Consider the following 20,936-nt stretch of genomic DNA (forward strand, 5'->3'; position numbering starts at 1 on the left):
AACTGATATGAGACGGTTGTGATGAGGTCTGAAAAGTTAAATATCTTCAAAATATTTTCAGTTTTATATAAATGTTAATTATGGGCATGGCCGATAGCCGTATTCATTGTTGACAATACTGAACACCTTCATTTATGTACAATTGGGTTTAGTCATATATAATTTTACCAAATGTGGGGGTTTCAAAATATAATACTCTAATATATTCCTGCAGCATCTTTTCCCAGCGAAATCAGTTTAGCTATTTGTAGTGTGATAAAGATAAAACCCAATACAGTATCTCTAAGAACATTAAAAAACCTCTTGCAGCCATTTAGCCTTTGTACACACACACTTTAGGGCAGAGATAGCAATTTTGAGAGAGGGGTTCTGTATTCAGCGAATGTGCTTGCAGCCTCTACACCATCCTTTACTTCATTGTACTCCATTGACTGTCTGTTAGTTTGAAGTCCAAGTCCTTGCCTTGCTGTCAGTATGTCAGTAGAGCCTGGGACCTGAAAATTGGTTGGGGAGCATCCATGTGTCTCTTGTGGTTGGGGGTCCCATCTCCTGGGTGTTTTTCAGTGTGACTTCAACATACTTTCTGAACCCACAAAGGGAACGCATCCCTGTGATGGTTGGCTTCATTCATTTTAATCAAAATGTTAGTGATTTCTGTTGAAAAATTATTCTTTAGAGACTTCAGTTGGAAGAAGGAGCAGGCTGTAGAGGCCAGGTGAGGAGGGAGAAACCAGGAAACATCAAGCAGATAGGAATAAAGATGATCAAGACTAGGCTGAAAGAGATATGGAGGCAGTCTTTGAAAGGGAAGGTCAGTAGGCTGGGTGAGTTTGGAGAGTGAAAGGAAAGCCGTATGCTTCTTAAAGGTCATGGTGAAAGACAAGCACAGTGAGGTCTGTAACCATGTGCTTGGGTAACTATCAGTCAATTCTTGGCTGAACACAAGACTCATCAATCCCAATAACCTCTGCTGCCCACCAAGAAGCTGTGAAACAACTTTACTTTGACTGTCTCTCACGGAGAGGAACAGCTGATTACAGCTGATTACAACATTATCCTTGTTGTTTTAGGTAACTGAGTAGCTAAAGCTTGATATTGACCTCTTGAAGACTGCTACATTTGCACGTGATAGCAAGGCTGGGATTTTGGAGAGGGGAAATGTGTGTGTGTGTGGAGCTATCTTCAGAAAAATGGTATTATATGAGGAGAATATTCATGAGGATGCTCAGGTTTCTCAATCTATTCAGAAATTAGGAAATGCTGTGTTAGAAATTTTTCATGCTTTATCATTTTTCTCTTGGGTGGAAATCTATTTAGATATTCTCACCTGAATTATTATCAGTCTGATATTGGTGCAAAAATGTCGGTTCAACAGAAAAACTGATTTCTGTATCATTTAGCCGGGAGGATCCTCCTGGATCCAGTATCACCAGAGAGGAAGAGTAAGCAGCAAACCTGTGCATGCAGACTGAGTCACCAGATTCAAAAGGAATTGAATAAATGAATTGGCAAGAGATTCACAAATAAATACTACAACGACTGAGGAGCAATGTGCTGTCTAATACCACAGTACTGGATGATGGGAAGTGTAGCAGGACTGGACTGTACAAAGTAGCCAAGCTCTCAGTGCCTCCTTTTCCTTCTTTCTGTGATGGAACAGGACTAGATGACATGTTAGTCTTCCCCAGCAGAGAGAAGTTGAGAATATTTTTTATCATTTACAGTTAGATTATTTTATTAATACAGTTATAGATAATTAACTTGCCTTTTTTAATGATGTTCCTCATGTATTTTCTAATACTTCTTTACCAGAGTTAAATGGATGCTTTCCATCATATTTTTTTCTGAATCTCCCATTCAGTTTCTGCAGCGATTATAAATTCAGGGCATGAAGATAGCAAGGGAATAATATATCACCTCCCAAGATAACAGCTCTGTCACACCAAAATATGCTGTCCCAGATCTGGATAATAGCTTGCCTCTTCTTTTTGACTGTATCAGTAGCTCAAAGCTCTCCCAGCAAACCTTGATTTTAACATCAGAATCTAATACTTTTTATTTTTTTTTTCTTTTTGTCACAAAATTCTATGTCCATTTGTCTGATGTGAAGTAGTTGAATGTGTTTCATGTTGGTAAAGAAATGGCTGTTAATTTGCTTGCTTAATAGCATTTCCATGCTTTCTCTTAAAATTGAAAGAGACAAATACATTTTGATGCTTGTGCATCTTTCTTAGCACACCCCTGGTGTGTGGGGCTGACAGAGGGATTCATTTGTGCCTCATAGTGTAGAATAAAGGAGTTAGACCTGTTTTATGTAAAAGCCATAAGACCACTAATTACCTATAACATCACTACAAACTAGCTTTTGTTTTCTCTGTATTTAAAAGTGCAGTGGTAAGAATAAAGAGTTTATCCTTTCAATTTTTACTGTACCTACTGTGAATTTACATGCAGTTGCTGGGCCAGAAGAGACCTTGGTGGCCATCTGAACAAAGCATGTAACTTCCCTGAATTTACTTATATTTACTTTTTTGCATTTTGTATTTAAATTATATTTTAGAGTGACATTTGTCATACTTATATGATGCAAAATCCACCACAGCCTTTTGTGGTCAATTAGCTTCACCTTTTTGTTTTCTTGGCTGAATATGTGTAGATTCTGCTTCCCCTCATGATAGAGTCATCTTTAATTAAAATTCATTTCATCCTTTATAGGTACTTCATTATGAAATCACCTTTTAATCTTCCCCTTGTTAAAGTAAAGAGATTGTGTTTCTGGGGTCTTTTGGACCCGGTCACATTTCCCTAACTATTCTGAAACCTCTTTTCTGGTTCTCCAGCCCTGTCTTTATTTTTTTAATATTTTTGTTGAATCATGTCACAAGAACAAGGTAAAGTATCTGAGTGATGGTCACTAAATATAAAGGAGTGCTAAGTGCTGTGTAAAACTGTCTTGTTTATATATTCATGGTTTGTATTATTCTGCCCAGTGAGGGGTTTGATAACCTACCAGGATTCCCAAATCCTTTCTGTCCACATTAACTTCATAGTTAATTTACTGATACACTTCTACTCATATCTCTGACATTTCTAGAGTGGGAGACTTTATTAACTTTCTAGGTGAAATATAGGCTAGTAGAATGAAGATGTTTATCTTTTTTATTTATTATCCTTGTCCACATAAATCTTGACCAGGTACCATTCCCACTTTCTGTCTGTGTGGTCTTGGGAATCCACTAATGTTGTGTGAAGAAGCACATAAAGAAGGCTCTTCAGAAAAGTCACAAAGACACACTTATTAACAAGCTTTTCTGCTTCTCTTTTTTTTTCAAGAGTACAGAAAGAAAAAAAAAGAAAAAAGAAAAAAGAAAGAAGAAAAAAAGAAACAGAAAAAAGAAAAAAATATATTTTCATAGGAGAAAATAGGAATGAGGCCAAAATAGAGAGATTTCAGTGCTCCTATCCACAGAAAACATTGGTGGAAGGACACTGAATATCAATCCAGGTGTGAACAAGTGCCAATCTTTAATGCTAATTGATTTTATCAGCGAAGCAAAACGAGCCAGCTTAATACTTAACTGGTAGACAAGATCCTGCCAAGACCTTCTTCCCATCTTAGATGACATTGTGGCCCCAAATACTTGTCAGATAAATGATACAGAAAATGAGCATTGACCTCCATGGTAGAAAAAAGTAATACCATAGAAAAGTACGGGACACATGCTGCAGCTGAATTTTAGGTATCACTGACAAACCATGAACGATCATACCTGATAATATACTCTGAATATTGATCTCCAGAGTGGTGCTTCTGTAAACTAAAGTGAGAAGTGAAAATTGATAGAGGTCATATAAGGAAATCTTACTATTAGATCAGGACTGCAGGAACATAGACCAAATCTATCAAAAATAACTAATGCTGCAGTACAATTGAAAATAATATTTTTTTAAATAACATAAATGGAATATGTTCACATTGGAGTAAACACATACTTTTCCAAAAAGTTTTCAGTTTGAGTTCTTATTTGTTATTAGTTCTAGAAATGAAAATTAAAAAAATTAGTAAGTGTATTTGAAAGTCATTACGAACTTGTAGCTATAAAAACAGATGCCTAGTAAGGAATTTCTGTAATTTTATGATGAGAATGGTAGGAAACCCTAATGAGACCATTAAAATCCAGGAGCATTATTCCTTAGCTGCTAACAAAAAGTAATGGTGTAACACAGAGTATATAGTGGATGGGAATGTAATAAAAAATCATCGAGCTTGACTTACTTAACCCCACACCACTGAAAACAGACAAGCTGTTTTAAGGAAGATAGTCTAGATTAAGTACTAGCCAATTAGAATAATAGTTGGGCATGGTTATAATGTACAGTAAAATGTGCTTTTCATGGCTTGAGTTAAAGGTATTTGCAGTTCATGAGTATTTTTGACCAGTTCTGGACATGTTTTATCATCCCCATTTTCTCTGTGTAGAAAGTTGGAGTAGGGTCTAGATCATTGTATATGCAGATCCAGTACACATTTTAATATATCTGCCACACTATACAAATAACATTGACAGTAATTGGCACTGTCAACATCTTTTGGGGATCAAAAGACATCAGGGCATCTTGTATTTTTCTAATGTGTATACATTTTAAAATGTTGCAATGTCAAAACAATACTAAATATTCTTACCAGACGGTAGCAGTTAGCATGGGGTGGGTATCTCTCTCTCCATTATGAGTTGGAAGAATTGGGAATTAACATGACTGCTGCGTCTTAAGTAAAAGTCATCATCTGTCCTGGGTCTTTAGTGGGGAAAAACATGATGCTTGTGCAGAACTGTAATGGCCTGAGGATTGTCTGCTCCAGACTTTGCTAAACCAAGGAGGCAAAGAAAATCTGGAGCAGAGACTCTTGTTGCAGGCGTTCTGTAAGATGTGAAAACTAGGTCTTTCCTGGAAAATGTTCGCAGCTGTGTTGGTCGGGGGTATGAATTTTGCAATATTTCTAAATGAGCAGAGCTTCAGGGTAGGTATGATGACATCAACATGGGAATAGTGTCTCTCTTCTTTTGCTTGACAAATTGGTCTAAATTTTATTGTTTTTATTGTTGTTGTTGTTGTTGTTTTGTTTTGTTTTTTTCCCCTGTTATGACTTCATGTCTGCCAGAGGGTTTGACATTGTATCCACACTTGTATAGTCATGTTGGGGGATTTTTTAAATGTAAATCTGCCCTTAACAGAAATGTTTTTATGGGTTTTTTTGGAGGTGGGATCTGCAAAACATTTATGCAGAGCAAGCCTAGAAGAAAAATTCACAGAATAGTTGAACATGCTTTACAAAAGCTAAGGAAAAAAAAAAAAAAAAAAAAAACAGGACAAATGGGTTTACTGGATAGTTTCATTTAGGCAGAGGTTACCTCTGCCATTTTCTTTCAGTCAAAGAAATTGTGGAGGAGAATAAGCTAAATTGTGGGAGTTATGGTAGAGCCTGTCTAGAAACTTTTGCTTTCAGTGATTCTCGAGAATGCTCCAGGTTAGATAAATAGCTCTGTGCAATATTAGATACCAGCAGCATCCTCTCCTGCTCTCCTATGAAGGATATGAGTGAGATTCATCCTAAGAAATCCAAAATTGCACCTATTTTAGTCTGTTTTAATGAACTGATTATTTCATGTGTATGAGTAAAAATGGATCCTAGCCAGACATTTTGTTGGCATAAATCTAAGTCTCATAAGGTGCATTAAAACTGGCATGATATACTCTCATTAACTGTGGCAAGGTAAGTGAGGTTATAAATATGGCAGAAACACTAAATGTGCCTGCATGTTTGGCATATGGCATGCTTTATATGTACATCCAAACTATAGGATAGGCTGTAGGTTAGGAGGAAAACTGGAAGCTGTTAAATTTGAGTACCCGATACAAGTTAAGGACTGGAGTGACATCCTGAAAGATTTCAGAAGTTACATCTGCAAAATTTGAGTCTATAATTAGATTGCCAGTCATTTTATTTGCCAGGAACTAATGAATTAAAAGGAAACTAATGGTTTTTATTGTCAAAGTATTAATCTGACATAGAAAAATGAAGGCAGGGATCAGTTTTTTAACTATCAAGTCTAAATCATGGTGCTTTTCTGCATTAAAGCAGCTGAAAATAGGAGCCATGGAACCCAGCTATTTTAGGTTAATGCATTTGGTATCATATTTGGGACAGGCAAGCAATGTAAGATTTATGCAGTCGTGATTGCTTTAGTCATGTGACTGAACCTATCACAATTTTTCAAAGCAATTGAGCAGTACAGTAATACAACAAAAAAAGAAGATTTGAACACCAGTCCTTTCGGGTAAAATTAATGCCAGTTGCAGATGCCCAGTGCCTGATCACAGGCTAACACATGCAATATTAATGTGTACTAATATGACACCAGTTCAATTTCTATGATAATTGAGACATACACTGGCAATTTAGACAACAGAGAAAATCATATAGGTGCATTCTTGCAGCTGTGCATTTTACTGTTTCACTGCAGTGATTTGTTCAGTAAGCTTGACTACATAATAAGTTACTTCATGCAAATGAATGCATCTGTCTTCATTCCTCTTTGCCATTAGTTCATTATGCATACATTAAACCTGAGGGAATAAGTACAGAGATTGATTAGAGTTACAGAGCACAGGTTAGCAGCTGAGAAACGCCTGAATTATTCCCGTTCTTTCTTTTTTTTTTTTTTTTTTTCCTCCTATTGGCAAACTTCTCTACCAGAAATAGTAAATCCTTGTGGATTTTAAATGCTTTTTGGCAGCTAAAGTTATCAGTATTCCTGTGATTCAGCAAATGTTAATATAAGCCGGTAGCTTATTTTGTAGTTCTTCAATCCTGCTTCTTCCTTGATTTTGACAATATGTTTTCTTCATACTGAATATTGAGCAAGTTAATGGTCCTTTTGTCAGAGGCATTTTTTTCTATTGTAAACACTTAATAAAAATATTCAGTGCATTCTACTTGTCAGTAGTTGTTGCATAGTGAATTCACCCCTAAGCCATTCTTATACCTAGTTTTATATCATGATGAAGTATAGAAAAAGGATGAGTCATTATCAGACCACTTCTTAAAATATTCATAGCTCTGCATTCTTTCAGCATGTCTTTGAACTACTGTCTTCCAGATGTCGGCATTTCTGGGGCTGTGGTTTTCCACAAAGGTAGAGAGTAAGCAAACCATAAACGAATCATTGATCACTGAGTACAGAGGGCAATAGATAACTTCCACAGGAAGCATTCACTCTCATTTTCCAAGGGTCGTCTAATCTTCCACACAGACTTTGATAAACACATTTGTCATGCTGAACCTCCCTGCATACTACAAAGTAGAAAGAGTGAGTGCATCGTTCAACTGCTCATTAGTCCAAGTATTAGGAAAGGTTTCCCTGGCCCGTTCCTCCATATGGCACATTTGCTGCATGGAATTTCAGTCTTCGTAATATATATTTGAAAAAGCACAATCCATCTTTTGAATGTTTGCACAATAGTTTATCCAAAACTGTGACATTGTTGCTATATTTCTTCTGTTTCTTATTACTTCAGTTTTGCCATGACACTAGTGGTCTTGGCTCCATGTCATAAAAAGGAAAACTCATGTTTTATATCAACTATGATGTTACATTATGTAACAACTATAGACCACAGCAGGCAACTCAAATGATCTTAAGTAAAGAGAAATGATGACTCAGATGGAAAAATGGGTTCTAATGGCACTATTGCTAAAACTCAGCTGGTAGCCACAGGTTAAGAGGATAATGAAACTTTGGAAGGAGCTGGAAAATATACCTTAAATGACAAAAACCTAAACAATTCAGGCAGTTCTTAATCTAAAATGGAAAGAAGATTAAGGGCTGATGTGATCAGAGTTTACAGTTATGTATCTGCAAGGAGATTCTGAATGTTGGTAGTATAATGGGGATTTGGGATTGAAGGCTTATCTGCTCAAATTCAGATAGAAATTACCAGTGTGAGTAGCAAATTTTCCATCACCTGGTGCTTTCAAAACTCTGTTGGATATCTATTTAAAAGATACGCTGTAGCTGCAGTTATTTCTATATCACATTTCTTTGCTTATGTCACTCAGGAGATTAGGGAGAGAATTTTTCTTAATGGTTCCTTCCTGCCTTGAGATACACAAATGGAATCGATTCTGTAATCAATCCTTCCTGATTCATTTTGGTAACCGTAGAAAGTGGAGAAACTAGAGCAGTCAGGCTGCACTTTTGTGAAGAGTGTCACCTCTGTACAAGCAAACGCTAATTAGCCAGAGTTCTCCTGGTGGTAGTTTCTCAACAAAGGAAATAGGAAGCTGGACGTGAATCCATCACAATTATGGGAAGAAGTTCTGTAAATCAGAATGCCGCATCAATGTCAAAGCTCTGTGCTGTTCTACACTGCAGCATTTCCACTAGCAAGGGAGAAGCATTACTCAGGCCCTCATCCAGCTCAGACAGGAATGGAGAGGAAACTAATGTTGTAATGGAGCTCTGTCCTTTCTTCATCGATTGTATCTAACAGAGACACACACACACAGAGGTGTCCTGGCAAGCAATTTGGAAGCACAGGCCCTTCTTCACTTTAAGACTCGGTCACTTATAGCACAAAGCAAAATTTTCAAAAGGAGACACTTTTTATGTGGCCTACTTTGGGACATACAGATTTGAGGTAACTATGGATTTAAGATCCAGCTCAAAAGTACCTTCTACCCATTTCCCACTCAAGCAAAAAAAATGATAGTGTGTGGAAGCAGAGAGATTTGATTTTGAAAGGCCCTGAAATGAGTATTGAAGAAGCTGTGAATGTTGAGGCCACTGAATCATTCATCACTGTGCCTTTTCTGCTGAAGTTTCCACTGTCCTTCCTGCAGAAACCTCCAGCTTGACAGGTTGGGGTGTCCCAATGTAGAACAGGTCCTTATCCAAAGGTAAGGAAGTTGCAAATGTTCAAGCAATGCAGGTGGCAGTCAACATACATACTCTCCTGAAGAAAGGCATCAATGAAAGTACTAGAAATTCATAGCTAGCTCAGAAAATAAGTGTGCTGTAACTAGAATGCATTGCTGAATGAGTTTGATATTTGCACTGTGTCTTTATTCCCACCATGGTGCAAGGTAGTGGCACTTTTTTTTTTTTTTTGTAGATAACAATGAAAAAAAAAGTTTTATATTATATATGATTCTATTGTTCCATTGATTCCATTAAATCTCCATCTTCTTAGATTAATATATTAAAATATTCGTATTTAACTGAAGACAGATGTTTTAGTGGTTTATAAATTTATCAATAATTTTCCCTCTAATTGAATTTCTCTGCCAAGATTTGCTCAGGGATTATGAGTTGTAATTCTGTCATTTTGACACTTAAGATTTAAGTATATGTTACATTCTAAATCCATTTTAATTAAAATAAGTTGATTGTTCTTTCATATAAGAATTTGAGCTTGTAATTTGATTCTTTACCTATAATAGGAGATAATAAAACTTGTCTTGTATGTTTCCAATTTCTTTCTAAGCAGATGTTCCGTACTGTATTACATTCCATGTGTCTGGACATCTGCGCAAATTCAGAAAACAGGAAGCACATAAGCAAAAATTAAAGATAAGAAAAGATACCTTAAAAATAAGAACCCATCCAAATAGTGTGGCATTTTTAAATATTTCTCAGTGGCAGTGATTTTGCCTTTCCCCACCACCATATTCTCCCACACAGTCAAAAACTAGGTGGACTAAAACAAAAGTTTATGGTTGCATTAATTTTATTCCTGTATACATGTAAGCCTTGTTCTGAGCCATCTCAAGAAATGTAGAGAGGGTAAGGCATGTTTGTTTTTCTGACTGTGTGGCCTGATGCTTTCAGTCCTTGATATGTAGAGTAAAAAATAAACCACAGAGAGAAGAATTACAAATTGGTCACTGACAAAAATTTATAGTAGCTCCAGCTATTAGAAGAATCAGATGACACCATCTGTGTTGAGATTACTCAGGTTAATCTTTTTGTATGCTCAGTATCTGTAAAAGTAATGTGATGAATACTTTTAGTCTTCTAATACTAGAAAGTTTGGCTTATTTTATGTACAGACACACAGTCTTGATTTGCTGTTTTCTGGCATTGTTGTGCAACCCAACCAAATGAAAAAAGCAAACAAAAAAAAAAAAGCAACATATTACAAATTCGTAATTCATTATGAAATTTCTGTGAACAGAACTATCCGGTGGGCCAAAAAACACGTTGTTCCCTCACCACTCGTTTTGCCTGGAGAAGCTTCTATCCATACGGGTGGGCCATCCAGCACCAACCCTAGTCTGCATAGCCACTGCGGTTAGTCCAGAGAAACCTCTCTGCTTCTTGTACTACTGTTTCCATGGACCACTTTTCCCTCTAAGTTCAAAGCAGCCCTTTTTTTGTATCCTCATATGACACACCTCTTATCTAGGAGAGGTGAATTCAGACAGGAACGAGACGCTGGCTCTTGAGCATGTGCCTTTGCTAGCATGGCTGTGCTACAGCTGGAAAAGCACTTGGACTGTTTGTCATAACCGCACAGGAGGCTGTGGGATGGAAATGCTATGCCTTGGTAAGGTAATAATGGTTTAACTCTGGTCACTATCAAAACCAAAATGCAGTTCTTCAGCAGCTGATTGTGGGTTTTTCTCTGTCACAGTTACCAAGAGTATTATTGTTGTAGGAAGAATCTGACAGTCTTGCTAAACATCTCACTCTTGAGATGTAATTACTGAAGTTACTGTGGTGTTGTTCAATAACCATGTCATATATCGGATAGCAATACACTTATGCTAACAAATTGATGCAGTTCTTGTCACTAAGAATGAAGAGGCTTGGTGGTTATTTGATTTCAGGTTTAGGATATTTATATTAATTTCTAATCTGCTGGTGTATAAACAGAGTTTAAAATTTAGTGCTTATGTTAGCTGCTAAATTGAAGAACATCCCTGTTGTATACCTCCATTTTGATTTAGAGAGAGTTAGCTGCCACGGTATCTGTTTCTGTGCCTAAGAATATGAAAAACATACCCAAAACCAAATAGTGCAAGAACTAATTCATCGGGGAAGCAAACCAGATATAAGCTATGTTGCCATGTCCTATAGGCCTAGCACTTTCAGTGAGTTATATCATCACATCCTCTATATTGCGGCCTGCAGTTGCTCATAAAATATCATTATTTGCTTTCTTGTATCATGCTTAGGTCAGACAACAGTCAAACTTTTTCCACTTTATAAATGCTGGTGGAAGGTATTTGGCTTTTAGATAATGTTTCCAAACGGTGAGGTTGTATTGTAGACTCTCCTACAGTTCAAAAAAAGAAAAAAAGAAAAAAAAAAAAAAAAGATTGTCTAGTGTACTGGATATTAAATTATCGTTTTAAGTATTGTATTAAGTTATTGTGAACTCCTCCAGGATTGACAGCCAGTCAGGAAAATGGAAACAAGGAGTGGAGCATTCATCATCTATTGACATCCCTCTCATCATATTCAGAGCAATGCACCTACCCAAAGGACTTAAAACATTGAGTAGATGTGATGTCCCCAGTATAACAAACTGCTGTCTGTACCTTAAGAATTGACTTTATCTTTATGTGATTTCTTACTAAACTGTGAGATGCCTACTGGAATGTAAAGCAAAATGTTTCCTCTGCAGAATTTCTGCTGACATACAGGTAAAATCCATACAAGGAGAGCACTGACTGTATTTTCAACAGACTTACCAATTACTTACTTATTGATTATGTATGTCTTTTGGTAGGAAATGGTCAATAACTGTAAGTTTTCTTTTATTTTTAGGTTAAGTTCCATTTATGCTCTGTCCTGGCTGAGCTGAACAAATTCATTTGCTAGGTAGAGGATACAGGAACTTAACCCAAGTGTGTAGATTATAGACACTTTCTTGGATTTAAAAGTGAAATTTTCACAGAAGGGAATGAAAAAAGACACACAGTATCTGGGATGAAAGCAAATGTTTTTCAATTTTACTTCAATATGCAAATTAAGATATAAACTTGTAGGAATATAGAAAATAGATAATAAAACTTTTGATTAAGTGTTCTCTCAGCTTTCAAATGCTATTCTGGGAAAAATTCTTTTCTGTATTTTAGTATTTAATTTTCTTTTTTGAAGAAGCGAATGCATGCCACATTCAGAAATCTCATGAGTCATCTTATTTTCCATGCTTTTTATTCATTAAAACATGTTATTTACATACATCAAAATGCAGGAAATTATCAAATGTCTGATCGTATTTAAAATTCTAGGAGCTTCATCATGAGCTTCACATTCTTGAAGAAAGGTTAATTTGACATAATGTTTCTTGGATTCTACTTACCTGCAAGTTGTTCCATTTCCTCATCTTCTTACTGGGGGATTTACCTAGCCATATCTGAGCACAGAATCACAGGATATCCTGAGTTGGAAGGGACCCATAAGGATCATCAAGTCCAACTCCTGGCACCACGCAGGTCTACCAAAAATTCAGACCATATGACTAAGTGCACAGTCCAAACGCTTCTTAAACTCCAACAGGCTTGGTGCCGTGACTACGTTCCTGGGGAGCCTGTTCTAGTGCACAGCAACCCTCTTGGTGAAGAACCTCTTCCTGATGTTCAGCCTGAACCTCCCCTGTTGTAGCTTGACACCATTCCCTTGGGTCCTATCACTGGTCACGAAAGAGAACAGATTGGTACCTTCCCCTCCACTCCCCCTCATGAGGAAGCTGTAGGCTGCAATGAGGTCCCCGCTCAGCCTCCTCTTTTCCAGGCTGAACGGGCCCAGTGCCCTCAGCCGCTCCTCAGAACATCTTCCCCTCTAGGCCCTTCACCATCTTTGTAGCCCTCGTCTGGACACCCTCCAGTAGTTTCACATCCAGTCTCCAATAATTTCACATCCAAGCACTACATTATTTTTGAAATTTTCTTGTCCTATTTTGAGTATCCCGATAGTCTCCTAGGTTTCATATCACAGCCTTGTTATGCCAGCTGACCCTGCTGGAAGTCAGGCACACATAGTTACAGTATTGCAGCAGTGGACCTAAGAGAAGCATTCAGACCAAGAATTACAAAAACAACTAACAGCGTTATGTTTTCTTCTGCATTCAGCTGCTTTGTATGCTCCACCTTACAGGACTGGAGACTACACTAAGCTCTTTGGAGCAGAAACTTCCATTACCATGTCACATCTGCATGCACGCACAACCACACGCACTTGCATGCCCCACAATGAGCCCATCTCCAGTGCTCAGTTGCCTTCCTGAGCGCTGTGCCGGAGGTAGGTGGATGCCCGCAGAGCTGTGGGGCAGCTGGTGCAGCACAGACCGACATTTGCCCAAGGCTGCCTTGCAGCAGCCCTGGGGATTGTCCCAGAGTGAGCTCTGTTTTGCTGAGTGCTGCTGGAGTGGTTAGTGGTTGGGAGGGGAAGAAGTTCTCAAGTGCATTTCTCAAACTGAAGTGTAAAATGGTATTGATTTGGGCTTTTTATAGACTTGGGAACGTATTTTCTCTGAGTGGTTTCATTTTAGAACAATTCACTTGGTACATATCATGGAGCTGTATTGCAGGAGTGGCGTGCCGGTATCTGATGCTTCATAAACTGTTGTGGAATAAGAAAACATTGTTTCCTACGCTCATGTTTTATATTCAGTTTGCAATTAAGCAAAAGACTTGTAAATTGAATTCCTGTTTCCCTCATAAATTAGAAGAGATCTGGAAATAACTTCTTTGACTTTCCTTCTGACGCTGACTATGCTAATGCTGTTAGCACTGTGGGGGTGCATGTGGGAAAGAGCAGGCCCCAGAGCCTTCTAACGAACTAGGAGTTTGCTGGTTGGTGTAAGTAATGATTTACAAGTGAGCTGACACGTGAAGTATGGTTTTTAACCCACAAAGAATAACATAGCTTTTTGTTAACTAGGGAATAGAGACTGACCTCGTGTTATTTAAGGAATAGTGCATGTGGATGCAGTTGCTTGTTAGAGAGGTGTTTGTAGAAGTGAGGTGGCCAGGTTGTTCTGATATTGGGCCTTTTGATTATACTCCTGTGGGGTTAGTCTATAATAATAATGTAGAAACAATACAGGTGAGTAAACATGTAACATATAGCATTAGAAGAATAGAAATCATGATTTAAGAAAGCAGTGATGAAAAATGGAGAGACTGGGTTATCAAGTGGGCCTGTTTAACAGCTCTTCTAGGGTTAAGAGGCCCTTATAAATAAAATCAAATTAGGTAGATTGATTTGTTCCTGTTATGGTTATATACAAAAACAAACAAACAAAAAAACAACAACAACAATGACAAAAACCCCTACAAAGCCCTTCAGAGGGGCAAACCTAATGCAACTGCTGTGTACTTTTAGATGACCTCATCTGTTAGTTAGCAATAAGCATTTCTCACCGCCACCCCTTTGCAGTGCTGGTACATCTTTTTCTAGAAAGAATGTGTAGAGGTCACAGTTCTGTTGGCAGAGTTACACAAAAACCTGTCAGAATAGATGGCGAGAAGGAGGTAGCCTGGTCATTAATTTCCATGCCAGCAGTTGCAGGGAACTGTGTAATCATTAGCTAGCTTAAAACACTCCGTGGATCATCTGTTCCGCATGTCACTTCAGGCAGCAGAGTATTTCCCAGCACTGGATTGCAAACTCAGAACCTATTTAAAAGATCAAAACACAGCAGTATTATGCTATGGCAAAAGATAAGGCATGCTGAGTGCATTGCTGATGTCCTCTATACGTGCTCTAGCAAGCTATTTGTTAAATAGATTTTCAGATGGTCCTAAGAAGCAGATTGTACTACTGGGTACTTCAAGAGAGGAATTCAGTTGGGTAGTTGGGGGAGGGAGGGAAATTCTCCTTCTGAATCCAGATCTCATGGTGGAGTAAACCCTGAGTAAACCATTAGGACATACCAGCCAAGCACCTGAGGCTGTAATGTGCAGAATGGGTGCAACTGTGCGGTATTTTTGGTTGCAGTAAATACAATGCCTGACTCCTGTAATCACTGTGAGTACTTGCAGTTTTTTATAAAACTGAAAATAGCATTTTGTTCCATAGTGTCTCCTACTGCTATGCAACTTGTCTATATGCTCAGGTGCAGGTGAACACATCTGTTCTTTCTGAACTGTCAAAATGCCCAGATGGGAGCAAACATTTATTGTGGAGCTCTATAGTTTCCAAATGACACTTAAAACTTCTTTTGTGCCAGCCAAGTTGCATGTGCCGGGTAGCTATGCCTCTCTCTGCATCTGATTGCAAAGGGACATGTCTTGGAACAGTATCTCAGTCTCTTATAATCTGTTTTGTTATAATACACATTCCACTTTTGAAATACTCATTTCAAAGTTTAGGACAATCCATATTGCTGACCTAATACGTTGCAGAATTTTGTCTTAGTAGAAGCTTTATAAGCCTAGCAAAATCCTTGTTCAAGCACTACAGTCTTGCTGTACAATGGTAGAAATGTGAATAACTGAGGTCCTCAGCAGCCAGAAAGGAAAGAAGAGCCTTTCAGCCATCTAGAATGGAGTGAGAACATTCAATAGGGCAATGCTATGCCTCCAAAAGATGCAGCAGTTCACCCTGTTAGAAGCACCACCAAGGTTGGCAGGATACTCCACCAGGTCTGTAGGCACTTCTGAATGCTTTTCTCTGCCTCCCACCATTACCTCTGCACTGCTCAAGTTTGACAGTTTCTTGTTCAGGGCAGCTGTTCTTCATCTTGAATTCAAGATATATTAGGTCATATAGGAAAGGTATTGATAGACCCTTGCTGCCGTTGGTATAGTACTTATTCTAGATTTTTGATGTTTCCTGGTGAACATATGAATGTATATAAGGAACTTGCTTGTTTTGTGAGTAGCTTTCTATCCTTATATCTTGTGCTGCCATGGCAAGATTGCTAGCTCAGTGCAGTGCTGACATACTGTGGTTTGTAATGTATGCATGGTGTTGTTTGGATTTGACCAGTTCACCTAGAGACTGCACATTGGTGCTGTGAAGGACCAGAAAGATGAATGATCTTTCCGGGATGTCATCATTTGCAGGATGAATCTGTAGGATTTTTTGTATTTTTCCAGAATATCAGGGAAGCTGGTAGGTCTTCTCTGGAAACGCTAGACATGAGGGATGAGTGTCTTGTGCATTTTGAAAGAGTTCTGTGCATATGCGGATTGCTATGTCCAGCCATGTGCAATAAGGCCAACTATTTCTGAGTGGTCAAGGCTTTCCACTGCAGATGACCTGCACGAGCTGAGGTTTGTGAGATTAGCTTGGCATTTTTCGAGAATGCTAAATGAGCAAACAGCATGAAAGCATGTCCCAGACATCATGTGAGGGAAACATTATATACAACTGTGACTGTGAAAGACCTTCACTTTATATCTGTTCTGCAGATTTTAGAGTGTTACTGTGGATGTCTATTTCTGTACGAATAAGGAATAAAACTGTTAGGTTTGATACACTTACTCTCCTTCCGGATTCTTGTTATATCCAATTGTTTGGATTAACTCTGACATCTGTAAGTGGCCTCAAATTAAGTCTGAAATTTTTTAGTACTATTATATCATTGTGTCTTTTACCCTTCTATTCAGTTATCAGCTAAGGTAATTTATAAAGCATAGAGTTCAGAGGGAGAAACAGAAAAGGAGAGGAATTGTGGTGTGTGTTTTTTTTATGTGAAACAACTACCTTTGGTTCAAGCGTTGCCAGACTTTGCATTTATTGGCTCTGCATAGTGTACTAGCACATTGGTATAGTTTTTAATAACCTTTTACAGAGTATGTATCTTGGATTTGTCTATGTGCAGAGCCTTGTGGACAGAACTTTTGAATTGCAACATAAAAAATCTCCAGATGTAGACGTTATTTCTTATTAGCACACACAATGATTTTCTTGGGAAGTAGATGACATTGTAGAAAAGCAACATCTGTGTTACCGTTTAATTTAATAATGCCAATAATTTTCTTTCAACAGAGGAATTCAAGGGCTCAACAATAGTTGAATTAATGAAAAAAGAAGGCACTACCCTAGGGCTTACAGTATCGGGTGGAATCGACAAGGATGGGAAACCAAGAGTATCCAACCTTCGTCAAGGAGGAATCGCTGCTAGGTAACCACATTTCAGGCCACAAAATACATTATAAGATGTGATTGCTTCAGAAATATGTACCGCATCAGAAAGGTCACTAACAAATATGTGACTAGATGCATCTGTAATGGCAGCCCATCAGACTGGAGAAGCTCTGAAACAGCAACAGCTGGTCCCCCTCTTCCCTCAAGGCTTCTTTGATAAAAACTAGAAATACCAATGAGATATTTGAAAGTTGTCATGAGACTAAACAATAGAAATTCGATTATTATTTATTTATTTATTTATTCATTCATTTGGTCCTTTAACAAAAATCTGAGAGAAAAAGCATGAAATACTGAGGGGAAAAAGTATAACAGAAATAGTAAATAACTAGTAAAAAAAAATAGTAAAAAAAAATAATAATAAAACATAGCTACCTTGCTTACTACTACAGAGAAAAATAAAACTGTTATTCATAAGCAAAACAGGTCAAGATTAAGTTAAATCATTCCAAGTAACTGAGCAGAACATATGCTTTTGAGCTATGGCCTGTCTCCTTTAGTTATGATGTTAGTTGTGGAGGCAACTGTTATCTAAAAAAAAAATAGTTCTGGCAGTATCCCAATGAGAGAGACAGAAAGATGGGGAGATGAAGATGTTTTCCCAAATCCTGTGCCCAAACCAGCCAAATCATCCAACTACTATATTGTACAGCTGGTTTTGTACATCAGAAATTAATAATGCAACAATGTTCTTTAATATTTAACAAACTAGACTAGATTAAGTTCTTAAATGCCACTTTTTGTTTGAAAGGTCAACTTGTTTTAATCTAGATGAATGGAAAGACTCTTTCTTGCCAACACTAAACAGTAATTTAAAGTATTCAATTAGTTTGGTCTAGCAGATCTGTTTTTAAGAAAAGGAATATGTGCTTTTTCTTAGGAGTGACCAGCTGGATGTTGGTGACTACATCAAATCTGTGAATGGAATTAACCTGACCAAATTTCGCCATGATGAAATCATCAGCCTGCTCAAGAATGTTGGCGAGAGGGTTGTTTTAGAAGTGGAGTATGAGCTCCCTCCAGTCTGTAAGTAAAAGCAGAGCAAACTGAAAGCTATGCAGAATAAGAGACGTGTTGTCAGCACTGAGGTGGACGTGCTAGTGATCTTCGTTTTTGCTATTGTTTTGCATATAATTTTGTCCTTTGGCTTATCACAGTGTGTGGAAACAGTACAAAAGAATTGTCAGTGCAAGGAGATGCTCTCAGAGGTGTCTGGGTATTTTAAGAGCATTAATACAGCCAATGGCAGAGCTGCATCTTGTCAACTTCCACTATTTTTTTCCAGTTTTCAATACTGGGAATTAGATTAGATAGATTCCAGGGCAAGACAATCCTTCTTGTTGTAGTAAGATCTTCTGAGATGAGACCAATGAATATCCATGTGTTCTACCTCTTTTTCTTCCTTTTCTCTGTTTGCAGCACCTTATACTTTCCCAGATGAGCAACATAGTTTGAGATTTTTCCAGTCTTTTCTGACATTGGTTTTAGGCAACACCTCATTTCTAGAGCAGAAGACCCAGTGGGATAGGTTATTAAGGACAGGTAGAACTGCAATAATTCTGTTAGTGAAATGAAGACTTCTTGCTGAGCAGGATTGCCTTCAAAATACAAGCGTATGTTGTCATCGAAGTCACAAAGAGTGCTACTGAATGTCGTCCTTGCCTCTTTCCTTTGCCCTTTCTTTTTATATTTATGTCTGTGACTCTGTGGGAGAAAATCAGTGGGAACAGAGGCCATCAGGTATGAAGTAAAAGCTAGAATAATGGTGAGTTAGAAACCTGGGGCCTGAAATGAAGGAGTAAGTGACATGTGGCACCAAAGGGACTGAAACAGCAGCCTTTAAAAGACTGCATGTTCTTTCATGATGCTCACTGGAGGGGAGAAGATGTCGTTTTCTGGTGTTTGGCCAGAAAAAAAATGCAGAGCTAGCTAGGAAGCTCTTGTCTCCTTAAATAAAGACTTTCACTGCAATAGAAGCCAAAAAAAATCCATCAGTCTTTTTGATGGTGCTCAGAAGAGAATGAACTCCCCACTGGATTCTAGCAGCTGGAGAGTTAGTCTAATTACATATTTGGTTGCTTTTATGACCTCCTGACAATCGCCTTAATATGTTTTGAACATTCTCTGTTGATTAGTGTTTGTTTACGGTAAGAGAGCTTCATGTTCAAAAATACAGTATTTGAGGTAATGAATTCAGCTGAGTTCAGAATTATTTTACTAGAGGTGTCGTTGGTGTATGAGCATTATTTGTTTTGCACTTAGTCAAGTGGGCTTTCTTCAGTATCACCGCTGTTGGCGTATGTGCCACTCTTGTCCACAGAAAGAGGATTTTGATATGGTAAATTACAGGAGCAATCATTAACCTTTTTTCTGAGTCCTTGAAATTTCTGACTCCTTCATACAAGCCTGGCTAATATTGTGTAGATAATGGGCAGTTAAGTTGTTCCCATTAACTTCTCATGAACAAGCTAGACAAAGTGACATTTTAACATGAAGTTTTGCAGTTGGTCACGTAGTGCAGTCCTGGCACCTCCTTCCCTACCCCATACATAAATAATTGCTGCTGCTGTTCTCACAGTTGCCCCCTCAGAGAGAGGGCTGTTTTAGTTTCTGAGTGGGGAAATGTCAGTACATTAATAATGATGGATTAAACCTGGCTGAGCACTAGTAATCTCACTCTCCCTTGTGTTTCCTTCCCTGCCTGGCAGTGTTCACAGCAGTAGGATCCAGCTTCTATTTTCAGCACAAGCCACCTCCCCACTTCAGACTGGAACATTATCCATGTCTGCCTTGCATCTGCCTCTTGTTGCTAATGGCTAAGGGCTTTTTTCACCTCCCAGGCTGAGGTCGGGGTGGAAGTACAGCCACCTGAACGGTTGTTGCTCAAGTGGAAGGATGCTGCATGCTCTTCTTTGCTGCTGAACTACAAGCTTTGTCTCCAGTGGAGGCCACAAGCCACATGGGGCAGATTAGCAAGTGCAGATTCAGCTTGAGCTGTGCACTGGGCCACTTTAGGTTGATAGGAAAGCAGGCAAGAGTTATCATCATCTCCCTGCAATTTGGTCCTTTTCTGTCAATAAAGGGTTTCTAGCTGAAAAGGGGCAGCATGCACATTAATAATGCTATCCTGATCTTTGAGCTTCAGCAGAAATTACTGCAATACAAAGCAATGCTTTGAAGTGTCAGATTTAGCCTGTTTTGCTAAGAGATTGAGATTCATTTGCTTTCACTGGGTTGTTTTTCTGGTTCCCTCTGGTAACTTTAAAAACTGCAGGTCATGGTCAGCTGAGTTTAACAAGGTATTGAAAGAGTCCAGGAAAAAAAAAAAAAAAGTATATTCCTGCACGTTTCATGGAGATAAACACTTGATCAGAAGTGAGAGTCCCAGGCTAGGGAGCACCCAGAGGTGGGAGGATCTGAGGGGGCACCAATTCTGTTTGGGGTCACCCATGGGCTGGCAGGGTGCACCTCGCCAGCTGCATAGCCTGTCCCTCAGGGCATCATAACAGGGACAGGCAAAACTGGGATTATTACAGGGTGGAGTATTAAAGGACATAAGATTTCATTAGTCCTGCACCTCACAGAGCATTTGTTTTATATTTTTGTTGAGGTTTTTGGTGGTGGTGGTGGGTTTTGTTTTGTTGTTTGTTTGTTGTTTTTGTTTCATCTTTGTGTTATGTGCTATTTGCAGTATCTTACTAGAAACCTAGAAGTTAATGCAAGTGTGATTTTGCCCAGTGTCCCTTTCCCTTTGGAAAAAGAAGTTCC

The 20,936-nt window shown here is 38.3% G+C and overlaps 1 protein-coding gene across 16 annotated transcripts in view; it reads left to right on the forward strand.

Moving 5' to 3' along the window:
• Positions 1-20,936, forward strand: part of GRIP1 (glutamate receptor interacting protein 1) — a 319,763-nt gene that overhangs the window by 224,529 nt on the left and 74,298 nt on the right. For all 16 annotated transcript variants that reach the window (XM_068669271.1, XM_068669275.1, XM_068669276.1 and 13 more), the window contains 2 exons: positions 17,010-17,145; positions 18,049-18,194. In XM_068669271.1, the coding sequence (XP_068525372.1) occupies positions 17,010-17,145; positions 18,049-18,194 (282 nt within the window). The remainder of the gene's footprint in view (positions 1-17,009; positions 17,146-18,048; positions 18,195-20,936) is intronic.

The sequence above is a fragment of the Anas acuta genome, chromosome 1 (assembly GCF_963932015.1).
Source record: "Anas acuta chromosome 1, bAnaAcu1.1, whole genome shotgun sequence".
In the NCBI taxonomy this organism is placed as follows: Eukaryota; Metazoa; Chordata; class Aves; order Anseriformes; family Anatidae; genus Anas; species Anas acuta.